A 19,308-nucleotide genomic window follows, 5' to 3' on the forward strand; every position below is an offset into this window, starting at 1 on the left:
AGGGAATGTGAATGAAACCAAAGATTTTGCACAGTGCTTGCTTGGTGTTGGAAAACAGACTGGTACTGCCAGCTGCACAGAGAACAAGAGGGAGAACGTTGTGTTAGACTCTGGGAATCCACATTCTGGAATAGTCACTGCGTGAAATTAAAGGAAGCTCTTCTTTGATTCTCAAGAGCATCCTCTCTATGGATCCCACTGCAAGGTCATCTTTTGGTCTCTGAGCTCTCAGACACTGTGCTGTGGATGGACAAGATTCTGCTGATGCTGTTACTTTTCATTGCACACTCTGTGACGGATTATTTATTGAAAGCCATTGAGTTTCTTTAATGTATATACATTCTAAAGGATTTTCACTTTACCCATGTCCCCTGACATAAAAAAAGATGGAAAATCTCTATGAGAGTGTAGTGGGATGGAAAAAGGAATTAAAGCAGTTATTTTAGAGCTCAAGCTCCAGTGTTTGTACTTTTTTTTATTGCTCATGGTTTTCTATTTTGAAATTCCCATTTCACACTTTTATTACTTTTCTGAGTCAATAAGAAGTACAGAATTGTGCAATATTATCATAATCTTTTCAATACTAATGTTTTCCTTCCTCAAGCATCCGTATGCCATGAAACAAATGCTACTAAGACACCAAGTTCCACCTTCTGATGAGACACAGTTTCCTGTTTTGATGTTTGTTTTAATTGTTTAAAGTTTTCTTAAAGTTTTCTTTAGTCTTAAGTCTTAAGACTTAAGACTTCTGTATCACTCTATCCATACTCTCCCATTAAAGAGAATTGATCATTTTCTGTGTCAGAGTGCTAGAGGCTATATCTCCTATTTTTCCACAGTGGCCTGTCGGACAGTCTCATCCAAGACATAATCTGCAGTTACCTAGTTCTTCCCAACCGGATCACAGTTCCTTTGGTAGGGGATGTACAACTTGCCCAGCTCCGCTTTCCCTTGCCGAAGGTAGGAACTATATCCTTTAACTTCATGGCCAATTGAGTGATTGACATAGTAAAGAAATAGAAAAGATGTAGCTACAGTAATTGGAACTGTTGATTTTGCATATAAATCTCAACACGCAAAACAACAGGAAGTGTGTTCTGTGAAATGCATCTTTTTTTAACCAGATCAAGAATAATTTCATTAAGGACCCTATAATTTGAGGATGTAATGAACACAAGGTGACATATTCATTTAACACGAGGCAAATTTTACAGTTCTTCTTTCCTAAAAAAACAGCACAAATAAGTTAGTCCTTACAAAGCTTGTGTAAGAGTTCTTACAGGCAGTTTAATACTTTTTTAGTACTACTTTATTATTATACAGTAAGTACTTTTTTTATTATTATTGACCAAAAGTTATTTTAAATTAAAAGAGCATAGTTATTTCATGGTGAATCACAGACTCCTGTGGTAAAGCATTGTCTCAGGCAAACCATTGTAAATCTAAGAAGAGCAAAGGAAATGTTATAGTCATGGAGAAAATTGCCAACTCCCTGCAGATGTACCGTGATAAACGTTTATAGGGTAGTTTACCCTATAAAGGTGATATACTGTGTTTTTAAAAGTTGCCAGCTCTTAGCTGTATTAAGCACCCCTCATTAACGTCTCTGCTCAGGGGGTCCTGCGGGTGCACTTTCTGGAAGCTCAGGATTTATTGGGAAAGGATAAATTCCTCGGAGGGCTCATCAAGGGGAAGTCCGACCCTTACGGTGTCATTCAGCTCGGCAACGACCAGTTCCGGAGCAAGACAGTGAAAGAAAACGTCAATCCCAAATGGAATGAAGTTCGAGAGGTAGAAAAAGTGTTTTCTTTAGTGTTTTCTTTACAAAATGTGCTGCTTTAGAGATCTGCTTAGGCCACTTCTTAATGTGTATTCTAAGGGGCCAAGTAGTTGGTTTCAACCAGAATTATTTAATTCCTTTTTAGTTTCCATTAAAGACAAAATACAATACTAAGACCTTTTGTTTCTTCTTTGTGGTATTTATTATGTCCAGGGCAGTGTAAGGTAGATGACATTAGGTATTTTGTAAAGGCCTCATGCTTGTAGTTATATAAAAAATTATTCTTAATTTCCATAATGGAGCAAGGTTGAGAAATACTGTTACATGACTCTAAGGGTAAATTAGGATTTCTAGTTTCTGGTAGAATAATACAATATTTTTAAGCAATACGCTAAACATTTTTTGTATTGGAAATATTTCAAGGATATATTGACGTCTACACAAACCTTTTACTGTCATATGGCTGTGCAGTAAATTGGAGGATTCCTTTGCACACATTTTATACTTAACAAAATATAACATTCAAGTAAATTGATTTATTTTAGTCATGATCGTACTTTTTTCAGTTTATAGTACAATAGCTGAAGTCTTGTAGTGTGAATTAGATATGATTTACTATAAATCAGAATTTTTTTTTCTTATTATGTATGTAATGGAATCTAGTAAAGCAGAACTGCCTTATCAAAAATAAAATTAGATTATGTAGGACTAATTAGACCCAATGTTCAAAAAACACTTTTGACGATTCTAGTGCAGTAACTTTTTTTTCCTTTTAAGGAATTTCTGTGCTTTTAGATGCAGAAGACTACACATTACCATTTGAAAGAGAAATCTGATATTTTTGCAAAGTACAGTATTGATTTGTGGTTATAGATTTCCATTATGTCAATTGTTGTTAAACAAGATAATATCTGGCTTGGAAACTGTCAAGCAGCATCAGTGTTGAGACCCCAGTAATAACTTTAGTGTATATTTCCAGTGGCTCTCACTGAGGACATTCCCATAAATCATTAAACATTCATAGTTAAACTCCAGATTCCAGAACACCAGCCTTTCCCAAAGAGATGTAGTATGTGGTAACCTTTAATCTAGCTGAAAGGTAAGGGAGTTATTTGATTGTTTTAGAGTGGGGAAACAATGAGATAAATCCTATGATTTCATAAATGTATTTTCAGTTTTTGGTGTATGAGCACTCAGGACAGCACTTGGAGATTGAGCTGTTTGATGAAGACCCTGATGAAGACGATTTTCTTGGCAGGTGAATAACTAAGGGCTTGCATGTATGATTATAACATTCTCCTTTATCAGTGTGCTTTGGCTGACTTTAGTTTTAACATGTTCCATGTCAGGGGTGGCCATCTAATGATAAGGTTAAATGTGAACTGTGAACTGCAGCTATTAAATAAATAAATATATAAATATAAATAAATATGTTATCTCTGGATGGCCAATTCTTAGTTTGAAGGTGCTACTGACTGCCCATTTTAATGAAAGTGATTATTCTTTTAACATTTTTCATTGCAGTTTGATGATTGATTTGACTGAGCTTCACAAGGAGCAAAAGGTTGATGAGGTAATTCGGTCTAAGTGCCATTTTGGTTTTTTTCCCCACATTATCATGGGACAAATGTTATCCAATTTGCTCACTTCCCTTCTCATAATACTAAGGTGACATATCTTGTCATTTTCATGTCCATTGTGAATTTTGTTTAGCTTCTTAAACATTAGGAGACTTGTGCCTTTTGGGTGTCTTGTGTTTGTGAAGAGTGTCATTGTTAAAAAAAAAAGGTTTTGTCTTCACAACAAAAGGAAACTATTTCATGTTATACTGTCATAAGAAGATAAGATATCCAGTTCAGAGAACAAGTACTGATACCTAAAATTTAAAAGTTCACAGACACTGTCTTATTATGCTTATTGGCTTAATTTTGACTAATCCTGTTAAAAGTTACTGAATACATGTACAACATGGAAAAGAACAACAAGTTTTCATCAAACAGCAGAATCTGATACAGAGGTGGGGGTTGCTTTCTTATTGTCAGCTCATCCAAAAATAATAAACCTTGAGCAATAAATCAATTAGAAAAGTAAAAGAACTCCCCAAACAGTTTTTTTTGCCTCAGCCGACAGCACTAACAATGATATAGCTATACCCATGTCCTCAACTGATAAACAATCACTTCCTGTTTAGACTAATTTTAACAAGTAAAATAGACTCATTACAATATAAAGAGTGTATGTAACTGAAGTACTGGGTGGACTGCTTATTTTGGCTTTGAAATGACCATTTCTTTCATTCCAGTGGTTTATATTGGAAGAGGTCAACACTGGAAAGTTACACCTCAAACTCGAATGGCTCACGCTGCTTTCGACTCCAGAAAAGCTGGATCAGGTAATAAATGCACAACTGCCGTTTCCATTTTCTGAGGTCTCTGTGTCATGTCTTAAAAACTGTGAGTGAGTCACAAAGAATAAGGTCAGCTGATTTTTTTGCACAATTGTGTGTTATCTTGCTTCTGCAACAGTTTCCTACAGTATGTGTGGCTTTGCTATTAAAGTAGCCAGTTTTTCAAATTCAGTGACAAACCCACCTGACATTAAAGTTGAAATTGTAATAGTGGGATTTACCTTTACTTTCATTAAATATAAAAAAAAATGCTTGTATACTTAAGTAGCACTGTTGATTATTAAAAATGAATTTCAGAATGATTTAAAAGGACCGGCTTTAAGGATGAAAGGATATGTAATTGTTTTTGTACTCAGAAACTAAATGCAATGAGTATAAACTGCTGAGTGCATCTTGGGCTATAATAACAGTTCCTTTCCATTGGGGGGGAAAAAAAAAACATACAGACCTAGCAAACTCTTCAAAACCCTGCAGCAGTTTTACACTTTTTGAAAGTGAAAGAGTCTAAATCTCTTAATTAAGAACCTTTAAAAAAATCTATCCCCGTCATGAGTAACAAGCCTCAAGCAAATGGCCCTTTGTGAGGACACATTCCGGGAATAGTTTCTCATCGATCTGTGAGAAGGCGGATCAGAAAATCCAGAAAGAGATTTTCCTGTTCTGCCCTTAACATCACGGAGCAAAGCTTTTACACTGGCCTGGATCGTGCGTAATGTTGACAGCCACCTACGGTTTGGTGGGGGGTAGATCAAATGAAGATTAAAGAGTGTTATTAGAGTGCAGAGTGGGGGAAAGCCTTAAGCATCGCACCAAGCACGCGACCTCAGACCACACACTTTGTTTTCTGCCATCTGTCTGGCTTCACGGTGCAGGTGTAAACGAAGGCCCAGAGAGGGCCTCTCTTACCTGCATTCTCCATTGGGATGATGGAGTCAGTCTTTTATTAACTGATACTAATGTAGTGAAATATTATAATAACCGTGTCTTCATGTAAATATATTATATCAACATTGTTTCTGTTCACATATACTGTAAGTAATGTTTAACTTGTTCAGCATCTGATAAGTATTTTTGACTAGCTGCAAAATTCTATACAGATATGATTGTGTACTTAAGGCTATGGAAGTATTGTTGAACAAAAACAAACAAATCACCATAATGTATGTTAATGATGATATTCCAAAGAGAGATTGATGTACTGGATTTTACACTATTAAATGTGTATTTTTAAGTGGTGTTTTTTTTGCTTAGTGCATCTGCTTTTTGATTTTTTTTAATTATAAAATACATATAATGATTACAGTACATACAGAAGAAAAATGATGCAAAAACAAAATAGTAACCCATTTGCTTTTAAGAAACTAGACACTCTTAATGATAATCACAGATGAGTGTAGTGTTATCTCTGCCTTAGCAGGTTTTTACTACATTCAAAGGAGAAAGTTTATGGGCGATGTGTGAAAGCTTTTAGAAACCACCAGTAGGAACAAGTACTGTAGATTTTTATGTAAAACCCAGCTGCTCTGACTTCCCTTTGCCTTATAACTATCAGTCAGCAGTCTGTTTGTTAGACCTGCATTTAGAAATATCCCCTCTCTTGTTTTGTGCTTAACAGGTGTTGGCAAGTATTAAAGCAGACAGAGGCCAAGCCAACGACGGCCTTTCATCATCACTGCTAGTCGTTTACCTGGATTCTGCCAGAAGTCTGCCTGTAAGTACGCATACTGTATCAGGCACTCGCCATGGAAACCACAATTTCTCTAATGTATTAAAGGGAAAAATCGCCTTACATAATATTTTCATTTTGGTTTGGTAGTTTTCTGAGTATTTTTTTTTTACTTTGCAGTTTTAAATGCCATACTGTATATTTTTAAATCAGAATTAGCCAGTGGCAGCAGAAACCCTGCTTACGTTGAAAGGTGTAGGCCAAACAGGAACAGCTTGTCCAACAGCTGTTGTCTGAGAGCAGTCATTTATCCATTTCTTTCTGGTTCTGCATGCTTTTTAAGACATTTAATGACAAATTTACAAATCTAGCTCCATTAATTTTAAGCCGTCACTTTTCTTGCCTGAAAAGCATATTTACCCATCATGATTGTTGTAGTTTGGTTGTTTATGAGGTTTTACCCAATTGATAGTTCCTCTGTGAGGAAGGTTTCTTTTTCTGCATAAAGAAAGAAAACATGTTAGGCAACTATTGCTGCGTTTTCAAAATATTCTCTTTTGAAATAATACCTGTTTTATACTTTTTGTGCTTCCGCTTCGTACATCAGTCATCTGTTAACATGTACCTGTACTTGAGTTGTGACCTGACTTCAGCTGCATTTCCCTGTCATCTGATTTTCCCTCTTTCTTACTCATCTGTTATTCCTTAGAATCGATATCCTTGTTGCTCTATACCCTAGAATAATACTGTCATAAAAACAGTCTGAATGTATAACGGCCTCTAATTCATTGTTGGCTTAGCTTTACAGCTGATACGTCATTAAACTGCCAAAAAAATACTGTTTGTGCCAAAGAATTTCAGCCTTGTGTTTTGCATGTATACTGTAGGTCAGAATTAAGGAGTCAAAACGATGACTTTTTCAACTTCTTAGCTCCATCTTTCTTTGCTTTCTTCTCTCCATTTCCTTCCTCTTAAAGAGTGTCTTCGAGGGGAACTTTGGGTGTGGATACTTAAAAGAGAGGAGAGCTTCGGGCCTAGTCTTTTGTGAAAATACTACCTCACTCTATAGAACATTATTTGTGAGTCTTCTGGAATTTTGCCTTCTAGTACTAGCCACAGTGTGACCTGCTGTTGTTACGGCAACCGAAACCCAAGTCTTGTAATGCCAGAAAGCATGTTCATTGTTTTTGTTGCATGAATGAAATGCTTAATGTATATTCAGGGTGTAATTTTTAAATGCATTTTAACACCTTTGTCATTAATACTTTGTTTTTATAAGCAGGTGTTTAGGCGAGGGTCTAGTGTTAGAAACTGAGGTAGAGTTACAGCTAAAATGTAGTTAATATGATGAGCATATTCTGTTGAAGAATGGCGTCCATCTGAAGTGAGTTAAAAAACCAGGAGGTTACTGGATTGTTGTGTTGAGACGTCTCCATCTACAATCTGCTTCCTTTTCAATTCCTCAACATTGCAAACATTGTTTTCCTTAACATTTAAAGAACGATTGGTAAGGTTCTAGGAAAATAAAGCGTTATCAATTGTCACATTACAGGTAGGTATGTGTCAGTAATTTTTAATATTTGGAATTAACTGGAGACATTTTTCAACTTGTAAGTTCAAACATTCATGACATCAAGGATAAGAGGAAAGCATTTCAGTAGCAGCTGTGTGTGAAGTAAGTAATGAGATTTGGGTTTTTATTTTTGCATTTCGAATACCAGAAGCATCTATATAAATATAAATCTTAATGTTAGAAATTACTGGCTAGACTGATTAGAAGAGAATACACATAATGACAGCTGGCACTGTAGCACTCGTCATTACAAGGACCTGTCAGCAAGCAATCTTTGGAAGAGCTTTCTTGCCTAGCAGTTGTCACGAGACAGCTAAACACCACATCTATGTGAGCTGTCATATTGAGATTTAGGGTGATGGACTTGATGATGCGTGACAATTTTTCAGAACCCTACTTTACGTTCTTTAAAAAGTTCCACAGGTCTTTGCCTTATCAGTTACTGTATACCAGACACAATGGTTTTCTTCACAAAGTGGTCTATAGAAGCTCTCTGTACAAGATGAACAGATGAGCTGTGTGATGGATGAAACGTGTTACTATGTTTTAGACATCACTTGATAAAATTACAGCCATAGGGCTTCCTAAGTGGCACATACTGTAAAGGTGTTCAAAGTGTAGACTGGGCCTTGTAGTGTATAGCCCACATGCCTGGGTCTTGTTTGTGTTAATAGCTGACAGGGATTCAGCAATTGGCAGCATCTGATTTTTTGATTGCAGCTTAGAGGATATAAAAAAGAAAAACTACAGAGTCCAAATAAAAACAACATATGGGAATGATTTGTCTATAAATTCAAAAACTAGTTTGTTTAAAGGCACTAATTGTACCAACTTTAGAACTTTACAATCCGCCTCACCTATAAATATCTCTTGGATTGGATATTACAATTGTTAGGCTTGGTACTCAGGCTTAATAACTTGCCGACAGCTTTCTGTTTAAGGATTTTTAGTAGAATCATGCAAACAGATCACTTGTGGGAAAAGTGTCTGTTGACACTGCAGCCTCAGAGCTCTTAGGTCCTGGATTTAGTACCATACTGGAGCACCTGTTATACTGTATAGAGGTTTTTATTCTCCAGGTCCACATAATTGTACCAGTTTTCTCCCACTGCCCAAAGATACTCTAGCTACTGTAGCTTTGATTGAATATTTTACATTGGCCCTGCAATGGATTGGCATCTTGTTATATGCTCTCAGTACCACCTTGAGCGCCGTGCTTCCGGTATAAGCCCAGTAGAAGCCAGTATAAGTGCTTCCTGGGTTACTGCAGACCTTACCAGCTTTCTGATGATGGTAGAAATCCAAAAGTACTAATAGACCTTAATGTGTTACATGAGTTAAATGTTATTTACTGTATCTTATTTAAAAAATATTGTGGTTCAGGGGCCTACCAAAGGCTCAGCCAGTAAAAGCGCTTGTTTGAGTGCAGATTGGGCTCTATAGTCGTGGGTCCGAACCGGAGTCGTGTCACTAGCCAACTATGACCAGGATTCCCCAAATGGCGGCACACAGTTGTCCAAACGCTGCCCAGGATAGGTTGAGACTAATTGGCCAGGGCTCTCAGCGACCCCTCAGAACTCTGCATTTCATTTGCTTCCATCAAAATCGATCATTTTTATTTTTTGGTTTGTTGAAATGGTTTTTCTGGTGTGTACTGTACATAAGCTTGGTTGCGGTTTCTTTTTGTCTTTCTCTTTTTAATTTGTACCCTTCCGCAGGTTGCGGTTGTTAATCCAGCTGCTCCAGTCTGAATTTTGTGTTAACCTTGTGATCACGTTTTTGTACTGTATGTGGTTTATGTTTTTCCCATGTGGTGTGTTTGCTTTTGCTTCTTACCATGAATTAACCTTACTCATTGCTGCATGCCTTAATTAATCCGGTGTGTGTTCATTCTCTCCCGCCTGGAAAGCGCAATCCATTAGAATTTAACCATGAGGGGTTGAAGAAAGCGTCAGTGAATAAGGCCCTGAAGGTAAAGTAACAGTGCGTGCAGACTGACAGGTCACACAAGGCAGGCCGGCTGCATTTTCTGCAGTGATTCATTTCTTGTTTAAAAGAGTTGCGATTTTATACATGTTTGAATCAAAAAAGCATGAATCATTTTAATTTGGTTTTGATATTTGAGAGAAAAAGCCGTAGCTACAATGGACCCAATTTTCATAGCAACATGAAGCACGAGCACTAAGGCAGCCACGGTTTAGGACAAAGCACAAATGCTGTCTGTGATGTAGAGTAGTTAGAACTTGGTCTAACTTCGCACAGATTTCAATATTAAGAGTGACTTCTCTGTGCTGTTAAGGAAATTCGAGCCCAGTTACTTTCAATTGTTGCAGATATTGTGTAACTCAAAAAGATTTTTTGAAGCCACACACTACTTTTTTATTTATGGGCAAAGACCTGGAGATAGTATTTGCTATATGTTATTATTTTCAAGAATCCAAATCAGATGTACAATGAATTTGTGTCAATTAAACTATATTGTATGTCGAACTATGTAACATCTTGTAACGTATAAAACACTAGGAAGTATTCACATAGAAAAAACAAGAACCTAAACCTTTTGTGACATTTTCTTCTCCTCCCTACCTTTCTGTGGTGTAATGTAATATTGCAATAATGATGTAATATTTGCCTGTCCTCTTGTGTTGTTTACTCTCACATTCATCGCTAAAGACTTACATTAAAGCCTATTTGTTCATCTTTAGATTTAATACAGTGAAAAGTAATGAAATGAAACTAAAATAAAGCAATGCAAAATATCACTGGGTGTGCACTGTAAATTCAAGGATTTCTTTGTATTCCAAAGGAGTCTTCTCTGACTGAATTTTAATTCTATATAAATATAAACATATTTATTGTATTCTTCCCAAAAGTGATTTTTAACCTAACCCATTTAGAGATTAGCCTTCTGAGTAGGTTGTATTTAGGATGCAGGTTGTAAAACCATGGGTCAAGTTATTCTTCAGTTTTGTAAAACAAAACTTATCAATTTGTTAAAAGAAAAAAGTAGAATTGGGAGCCTTGGATGAAAACATTCTAGTTCCCGACACTGTGCTGTACAGAACATCCACTTAAAAAACAAACCTGTTTTGACCTTTTTTGCAAATGCCAAAGTCTTTTCTTTGCGTCTTTGTATAGCGAGCAGCACTCAGCATGTCTTTAGTACACTTATACTTTAGTGTCATCGTGTCCGATATTCAAACAGCACAACCTTGTGTCTTTTATTTGCCTGCTGTTTTGCTACAATGAATATCTGACATTTGTTGATGTACTGTGCTTAGTCAATATTCATCATCACATACCAATAACAACAGTGATGAGGGATGTATTTTATACATATTAAGAACAGTGGTTTCACATTTATGCTAGGAATAAATTCAGCAGAAGCATTTCATTGATTGGAACCTCTCTGTAAACAAAATGGTTATTACAATCCAAGACACCTCTGGTATTAACAATTCTGAACTGAGCACTATGTCACATGATATGAACACTTTAAAACTGACACATACTGTATGCAGCAGTTGTCAGGGAGTCGGAAATATTTCAGAGTGTCCGCAGTATGATCTCATTATGACTCCACATTGGCCCATTGGCAATAATCTTCAAATTAACTGATGTTACTTTAAATTAAAGCCACTTCAGCTGTGATTAAAGTCCATAAAACCAGTCATTGACGTCTCCTGAGTTTCCTAAGAGATATAGTCAGCTGATAAAAAGATTTTGCTATGAATGCCTAATATGTTTTCTTCAAATACAGTGTATTTATTTACAATTAATATTTGTCAATTATTACTCATTATCCAAAATGTACTGTATGTATTTCTATGCATCTTTAGTATCTATTACCTACAGCATTAATAGTTACAATAATTATGCAACAGGATTCAGCAAAATAGGAATAAATCCTAATAAAACGATGCAGATACTGTAATACAAAACATCCATGTGTCCTGACATGCATTTTATAATACAAAGAAAAGCATTTGCTATGTATAGTGACTTTCCATCACGAATGAGGATGATTATCAACCGTGAACCTGAAACTGACTGTTAACACCAGAAGAGGATCTGCACACTGTCTAAACACTGCCTGTGCATTACATTTTTTTAATTTTGAGAAAACATCACACACATGCTTCCATGTATTGTATATTTAGACAGAACGCAAGCTTGCTCCTATTTTGTGAGTTTATGAGTTACAGTATATAGCTGGATGCTCTTCCTTCTTCATCTACATTGCAGTGTCTTTATCTCCATTGCAGTTCTTCTTTTGTCTGATATAAGACTATTTGGGGCCGCTGACATACAGCATTAATGAGGTTATTAAACTATGCAACATTTCCCTGAAAGGGCTGCTTCTTAGATTAAGGTCATCCATTATCTTCCAGTCTTGGTAAAGTTTTTGCATGCTACCTAAAATGTAGATGAATGAATTTGTAGTCCACGAAGGTAAAGTTCAGTTGAAAAATATGCGCTCACTAATATGATTTACCGTTATTTATTTCTTAGTCTGCTAAGAAAGTGAGCAGTGACCCAAGTCCATTTGTTCAGCTGTCCGTTGGTCACAAAACCAAGGAAAGCAAGGTGAGAAAAGGCAAGGTTTGTCTCTTCCAGCAGTCATAGTCAAGTTTTTCGCTGTTGTTTTTATTATTTTATGTAGCCATAGCTAGTAAAAAGGTGTAGACCATTTTTTATCTACTCCCTCCTATGGAATAAGGAAGTAAAGACCTCAAGGCATTTAAAAGAGCAACCCATTACCCATGATCTAAATGACATTATCTAATAACATTTTATAATTATATGAAAAAAATCACATGACATACATAATACAATTACTTAATGTTATAAATTTACATTTATATGGAAGATGTCATTGAAAAATTAATATAATGAACAATGACTATAGAAAATAGGAATTACCTATACCACTATATTTCTTATAATGGAAATCTTTATGAAAATGAGTGGTTTGTTTTTTGCAAAAAGACACAAATCTTATTTTTCACTAGATCAAAAAGATTTTGGAAGCTGTGCTGTAATCCTAAGATTATGCATACTTTATTATATTATTGCTTATGTACTGTATGTATACATTTTATATCCGATTAAAACTTTCATCTCTTTTTTTCAGATCCGATATAAAACCCATGAGCCCGTTTGGGAGGAGGCTTTCTCTTTCCTTATTCACAATCCAAAAACACAAGAGCTCTGTGTTGAGGTACAGTATGCTAAATTGATGAGCAAAGCTAAGCTGCTTATATTAAGGATTTATCTGCAGATCTAATATAAAAAATATCACTAAGGCTCAAGTAAATATCTAGCATTATGAAAATGTATATTGACAGACCTTAAAATAGTTATAGCACTACTGAGTACTGTACTGTACCTTCCATTTGGAACTGTTTTCATGTAGTTTTCTTTTGTCATGCAGAACAAGTATTCTGAAGAGAGCAGCTTTCAGTATGAAATATATACATGCCAGCTATCTTACAAAGCTCAAATATTAATCTGATCACATGATTCTGTACTGTTGTTGTAGTGACTGATGGAATTTTATGCACATTTGCCCCCTTTCTTGTGAAAGTCAGATTAGATTTCTCCCCAGTTCTTCTCCTTCAGTGGTCTGCCTTATGCACACATTACCAGGAGGCACTCTCCGACATCCTTGAGGGGCACTTCTGATAAACTGCTGTTACTCTTGTTCTATCAGGTGAAGGATGAGAAACACGAGTGCAGCTTAGGCAACCTGACCATTCCTCTTACCCATCTGCTGGAGGCTGAAGACATGACGCTGCACCAGCGCTTCCCGTTGAAGAACTCGGGCCCCAACTGCACCCTTAAGATGAAGATGGCCATCAAAGTTAGTGACAGAGGCAGCCATGTTGACCTTTCCCAAATATGCAAGAGCAAAGCTTAAAGGGATATTAATCCCATGGTTTGGAAGATATTATTTTGAAAGAATATGACATACAGTACTGTAAATAATTGGTGTGGTATAATTTATATCTGTCATAAGAAGTTATTCATTTGAATTATATTGCTTTTGAATGTGACGCATACTCTCGGGGGGACAATAACGTTATCGAATTTCAACCCGTCGCAAAACGTCCTGTTCACTTGCCCATCTTTGCATTGTGACATGAGTGAGTTCAAGCGTAGGAACACTAATATGATTAATGACACATGGGGATCAGAGATTTTCTTATTAGTCTGATGAGAAAGTCAGCAATTTTGAGTCCCATGACTATTGGGTGCTTTTAAAACTAAATGTACTGTGAATTTAATTAACTTCAGACTTCTTTGCCATTGCTTCAGAGATGGATTGTTTTTGGCAAGTTGTCAGATTCTTCCTAGTTATTTACCTGACTTGCTTGCTTTTTCGGGGACTGCAGTGTGTAAATCTAAAATGGGGGTATCTGAATCCTAGGAGGTTTACTTCTGAAACATGATGGGGTAGCTGTTTACAGATGCTTTGAGAAGACCATGAATGTATGAACAGAAATATGATGAGATAGCATTGTTTTTTTTTTCAGATTCTTTCCCTGGAGAAACAAACCACTTCAGACCAGCCATCTTCGGTCCAGGTGAAGAAGGCTGGGTTTAACAACAAAGATGGTAACAAGGCCCAACCACAGAAGCCTCCGGTCACACCAACCTGGACCCCCGACTCGCCCAACCCAATCTCAAACCTGCCTCCCTCAGCTTCTGCCTCGGCCTTTGACCTTCACAGAAGGCCTGAGTATCCTGAACAGGGCCTTCCAGGAAGCCCTCAGAAGCAGTCTAGTTATTCTACCAGAAGTACCAGCAACCTGGTCATCTGCAGCTCCCATCCTCACCTGGCAGGAAAGGAGTCTACACCCAGCATCGCCTCTGACATCTCCCAGCCCTTTGCCACCCAAGAGCTACAGCAAAGACTTCGCCAGCTTCAGAAGTAAATCCTTTACAGTCTGTTTATTTTCTACCAATTTCATAAAGTTAGAAGAACATTTCAATTTTGGAAGATTTTTATTGTTGTAGTTTGAGATGGCTCATTTATAGACTTATCTATAAAGACAATAATGAGACTGCAGTATATTGTAGTGATGTTCAGCTATATTTTGATTTAATCCAAGTGATATTTAAGGTGATATTAAGGTGTTTTATCTATACTCTATTTTCAGTCTGAAATGTGTTAACCTGCCAAACACTCCAAACTCTTTAATACCTTTTTTAATTAATACAGTTTCAAAAGGAGGGTGAAGCAATTGTATTTTTATTGGCCTTTATCTGTTTAGTTAAAAGGGGGTAATTAAAGTTCATTGGTCTGGAAAATTCAGAGTCATGGCTGTGTGGTCACTGAAGTATGTTTTTGCTCTGTCATATTTAAACTACAGATTGTAAAATGCAGACTGGAATACAGAACAGGTAAAAAAAATTGTCTGTTTTATTTTATTTGTTAACAGTGGATCAGCTGCAAACCATTATCCTTTGGGTCAAGTCCAGCTGACCGTCAGGCACAGTTCTCAAAGGAATAAACTGATTGTAGTGGTGCATGCTTGCCGGTAAGTAGAGAGAAACAGCATTAAGATGGTCTTAAGATTATTCCAATGTTTCTATTGGAATAAAAAGATGTGTTCACAAGCCTGCTTCCTTACAGTGTAATAGGGCTGCTTCATGTCGCCAGATGTTTCCTTGCCTCGTTCTAAATTACAGAATATGGCGCAGCACATACCTGGAAATTTAATCTATTTTGTGATGTAAACTGGAGGTTTTACAAGTTAATGTGTACATTTTACCTATGCACTCATAAATGCTGATTCTTTCTAACCTTGAAATGTAGCATTGCAGTTCCCCATTGAATGTTTCTTTGTAAAAGCAATAACTTCTATAAACTATAATCTATTTTGCTGATCTTTTTAATGTTGTAGCAACCTCATAGCATTCACCGAGGATGGGTCAGACCCTTATGTCCGGCTGTATCTGTTGCCTGACAAGAGAAGAACCGGCCGGAGGAAAACCCACACAATGAAGAAGACGCTAAACCCAGTATATGATCAGACGTGAGTTTGCCACTCAAAGCATCTCTGTAAATAATTCTCTCTTTTATCATCTTTCAAATATCCCTTATTTTCGCCATGTGTATACCATGCAGATCCCTGTAATTGGATTACCAAAATGGTGATGTGTACACAAAATAATGCCTTTAACATGCAACAGACACAAACACAGCACCACCCTATAGGCTGGCCTTGTATATTTAACAGACCTAAAGTGCATATACAAATTGTACCATGGATTTGAAAGTGTTTTGGGGGAAAAAATTGAAAATTCTTTTTACGACAGGCGTTTAATGTCCAGTTTGTCTTGCTACTCTGTCATGTCGTTGATGAATAAATGAAGTCTTTTTGAGAAATTTGTCAGTCAAGTGTAAGTGTGGAGGAACTCCCTGGCTTTCTCATTTACCGTGCAACTTTATCTTCACAGCTGATGTATACAAGCAGATTAGCTAAATTAGCAATATCACTAGTCTCAGCTAATTGCAGGGAAAATTATAGACTAATTTTCCCATGCTTTCCCTGAATATTTTTCACCATTTCATTAATTCTATGGGTAACAGTTGAAGAGAAGCACTGTGTTAATCCATTTGCATATTAGGGATCTAATAAGAAGGATAATCTTAACAATTGTATTTAATCCTGCTTTGCAATTTAAAGGGTGGCACAGTAAGAATCTTCAAGGGCCTTAATCCATAGGTGTTAAGTTGATTATTAAAAATAGTTTTCTTTCCCTTGCTTCAGCCCAGGTAGAAGAATTTAATGGGTTTTAGTTGAGTGTATTATTTTTAGATACAGTATTACGGAAGATTTGCAGGTTTCATTCTGCCCTTTGCAAGTACCTTCTAACAAACCATATACTGAGGCCTGGAATTGTTTTCCTTTCCCATGATCAGCAACGCTAACGGTGTTTGTAGACAGTGTAACATTCCGCACATGTTCAGGTGTACTGGCACCTACCCCACGATTACTATTTTGAACGTGGCTTGGTTTCTTTTTAATGGTCCACAAATGTGTTTAAAATAAAGCTGAAACTTCAGGTTCCATGTACTGGACTGTTTTGAACTGTGAACAATTTCAAGCTGGAAGTAATATAGGTTTTTCTTGGCTTATGTTATGTTATCAGAAAATTTAAGCTCTGCATGCATGCAAAGGCAGGATGGGCCATGATTCGTATGAATTGAAAAAAAAAAAGTTTTTTTTTATAGTATGGTGATAAACACTAAATCTATATATCCATCCAGCCAGCCAGCCATTTTCTAACGGCTTCATCCAGTTCAGGATTATGGGGGAGCTGGAGTCCGATTCCTGCTAGCAAAGGGTGCAAAACAGAAGCCGGACAGGACACTAGTCCATCACAGGGCACACACAGACACGCGCACAGTCACACCAGGGCCAGTTTTCCCAGAAGTCTGTTAAGCTATCAGTATTGGAAACCCACGGGGAGAACATATGAACTCCATGCAGACAGCACCACAGGTCTGGAATTGAGCCCAGAGGCACAGAGCTGCAAAGCAGCAACATACGTAATACAGTAATTAAAAATGAATAAAACTAATCTCCAGCAATAGAATGCTTAATTAAAAATTTTAACCTTTCTTTATGAGCCACCTGGGAGGAGCTTCTGCTCTACAGACAACTGTTTGGGAACCTCTGATTTAGTAACACCAATTAAACCTGCATGAAAAGATTAACTTCCCACCCTGTTCTCTACGCCATGTTTAGCTAACCAGTGTGGTGCTTTTAATGGTGTTCCTGGGTACTCTATCCAAATGTTTTCAACCCGATTCAGATCCAGGATTGCCGAACTCATCCCTGTCAGTGGCTTTTGTCAAAAGAGTCTTGGAGAAGCTGCTGAGAGATGTGAAGTCTGTTCATGTTGAGGCCTATTCTACACTGTAGTGCTGAGATCTCTCTTGTGTTTCTTCAGGTTCGAATTCAGTGTTTCCCTAGTCGAACTGCACAGGAGAACTCTGGATGTAGCAGTGAAGAATGGAGGAGGCTTGCTGTCAAAACACAAAGGACTTCTTGGGAAGGTTAGTGATTAATGCTTGACTCTTGTGTTTCAAAATTTACTTTTGAGTGAGCTCCACTGTCCAGAATATTTAAATAATCCGAAAAGTTCAAATAAAATAACAGAGAGAGGTCCCGATGGAAAATAGTCTAAAGCTGTGCACGCGTCTTTTTCTGTTTTTGAACTCTTCAGTCTCACGTGTCAGCCTGTGTGGTTATATACACCCTGTTGATTTTCTAAGAAGGGTACCTGCTTTTTTTCTTGTGCATCGATCCAATGAGCATGCAGGAAAGCTTTTTTTATGCATCAAGCCCTAGATGTATTTCAGTGAATGCTTATTGAGATTTGATTTAAATAGTCCATATTTTTTCAAGATGATGCATGTAATAAAATGGAACTGGTTGCTCCATTTAAAATACATATATATATATATTTATATATATATAAAATTTTTTAGGATTTTGATGCTTAGGCTCTAGAGTAGCTCGGCTTCAGTTTCAGGATTGTGTAGGTGGGGGAAGCACTACTCCTGCAGTTGGTGCTTTGTTGGGCTTTGTAGTGTGTGACATGTAAAAAAATAAATGGTTAGCAGGCAGGCTTGTTGGAGGAATCTGCCTACACTTCCTCTTTCTTTTTCCATGTGTGATATGAGAAACACAGTGATCATTCCAAATTGTGTTTTTTCAAGTGCTACTTGGAAAACAATAGGTAAACATTTGGCCCCATCAAAATAAAATATATTCCAGTTTTGCAAATATGCGGAAGTGATGCACAAGAATCTTAATGTCCTTCTTTTTTCTGTAATGGACATCTCTCTTGCTACTTAACATATAATATAGAATATACTCTGAGTTTTATCATAGACAATTACTTACATTATGTTCTTTGGCTAATGCATATTGTTCTCTTTCTTTCTGAATTTCCAGGTTTTAGTAGATTTGACTAGTGAAGATATAACCAAAGGATGCACACAATGGTGAGTGAAAAGAGGCTGATTTAACATTAGTTTTTATTAGTTGTGGGTTTTTTTTTAATTTATTTTTTTAATTAGTTTTACTCCTAGCAAAGTGATTTTTGGCTACATCCAGCACTCGCTTTAGGAAATCTGTCCCTTCTTATCTGGCCTGTTGCTCTTGGTTCCTACCTGCACATGATTTAGGAGTGTCTTAGGCACTTTTACTGTAAGCAGATGTGACTAACACGCTTTCAGATGTGGCTGAGCCCTTGGCAGCTCTTTCTCGGTGACAACTCCCAACTTATTATCAATATTCATGCATCTTTTGTTTAAGGTATTACTGCATCCAACATTGCATTCATTTGCAAATATGTTCTCATCAAAAGAAGTACATTTTTTTCCTGTTTAAAAAAATCTATGTTAAAAACATTTTACAAAATCAAATTGGTACCTAACTGAAATTTATCAATGTCAATATTAAAAAGACCAGACCCCAAATCCCTTCCAGCTTCAGTTGTAGTGATTTCTTTAATTCTTAAAACTTCTTAAAATAGAGCATGAACACTTGTAAGTTTTCCATTGTTCTCTGTTGACATAAACCATTGAACTACTTCTCTCGGGTTCAAAATTTTGATGGCGAATACCTGACATAATTTGAACAGGACTAGCGCATGAACTTAGAATATGATCCTCGCGCCCTTATCCTGTAGCAATACCATAGATACTGAAGGCTTTGTTTGTGAGCCATTCAAGGAATGAGAAGTTAGACAAAGGAATCTTTGTCTGACCTCTGCTCTTGAACGTTACAAGCCAACATGCAATGCATCTCTCACTGACGTAAATACAAGCACCTGGATTGACTTTTTGGCACTAACAA

The 19,308-nt window shown here is 36.8% G+C and overlaps 1 protein-coding gene across 4 annotated transcripts in view; it reads left to right on the plus strand.

The window, feature by feature from the left end:
* The window catches only part of LOC148833033 (extended synaptotagmin-2-A-like), a 65,678-nt gene that overhangs the window by 43,515 nt on the left and 2,855 nt on the right, over window positions 1-19,308 (plus strand). The window contains exons 8-22 of one of the 4 annotated variants that reach the window (XM_088918105.1): window positions 840-960; window positions 1,615-1,791; window positions 2,956-3,038; window positions 3,305-3,353; window positions 4,083-4,172; window positions 5,803-5,898; window positions 6,831-6,932; window positions 11,939-12,013; window positions 12,561-12,647; window positions 13,140-13,289; window positions 13,963-14,360; window positions 14,872-14,970; window positions 15,337-15,468; window positions 17,393-17,498; window positions 18,403-18,452. In XM_088918105.1, coding sequence (XP_088774231.1) covers window positions 840-960; window positions 1,615-1,791; window positions 2,956-3,038; window positions 3,305-3,353; window positions 4,083-4,172; window positions 5,803-5,898; window positions 6,831-6,932; window positions 11,939-12,013; window positions 12,561-12,647; window positions 13,140-13,289; window positions 13,963-14,360; window positions 14,872-14,970; window positions 15,337-15,468; window positions 17,393-17,498; window positions 18,403-18,452 — 1,815 coding nt within the window. Of the gene's footprint in view, window positions 1-839; window positions 961-1,614; window positions 1,792-2,955; window positions 3,039-3,304; window positions 3,354-4,082; window positions 4,173-5,802; window positions 5,899-6,830; window positions 6,933-9,335; window positions 9,399-11,938; window positions 12,014-12,560; window positions 12,648-13,139; window positions 13,290-13,962; window positions 14,361-14,871; window positions 14,971-15,336; window positions 15,469-17,392; window positions 17,499-18,402; window positions 18,457-19,308 lie in introns of those variants that run through there. The other 3 variants (XM_088918106.1, XM_088918108.1, XM_088918109.1) reach the window with 3 other exon arrangements.

Source organism: Atractosteus spatula, chromosome 6, assembly GCF_055471065.1.
Source record: "Atractosteus spatula isolate fAtrSpa1 chromosome 6, fAtrSpa1.hap1, whole genome shotgun sequence".
In the NCBI taxonomy this organism is placed as follows: Eukaryota; Metazoa; Chordata; class Actinopteri; order Semionotiformes; family Lepisosteidae; genus Atractosteus; species Atractosteus spatula.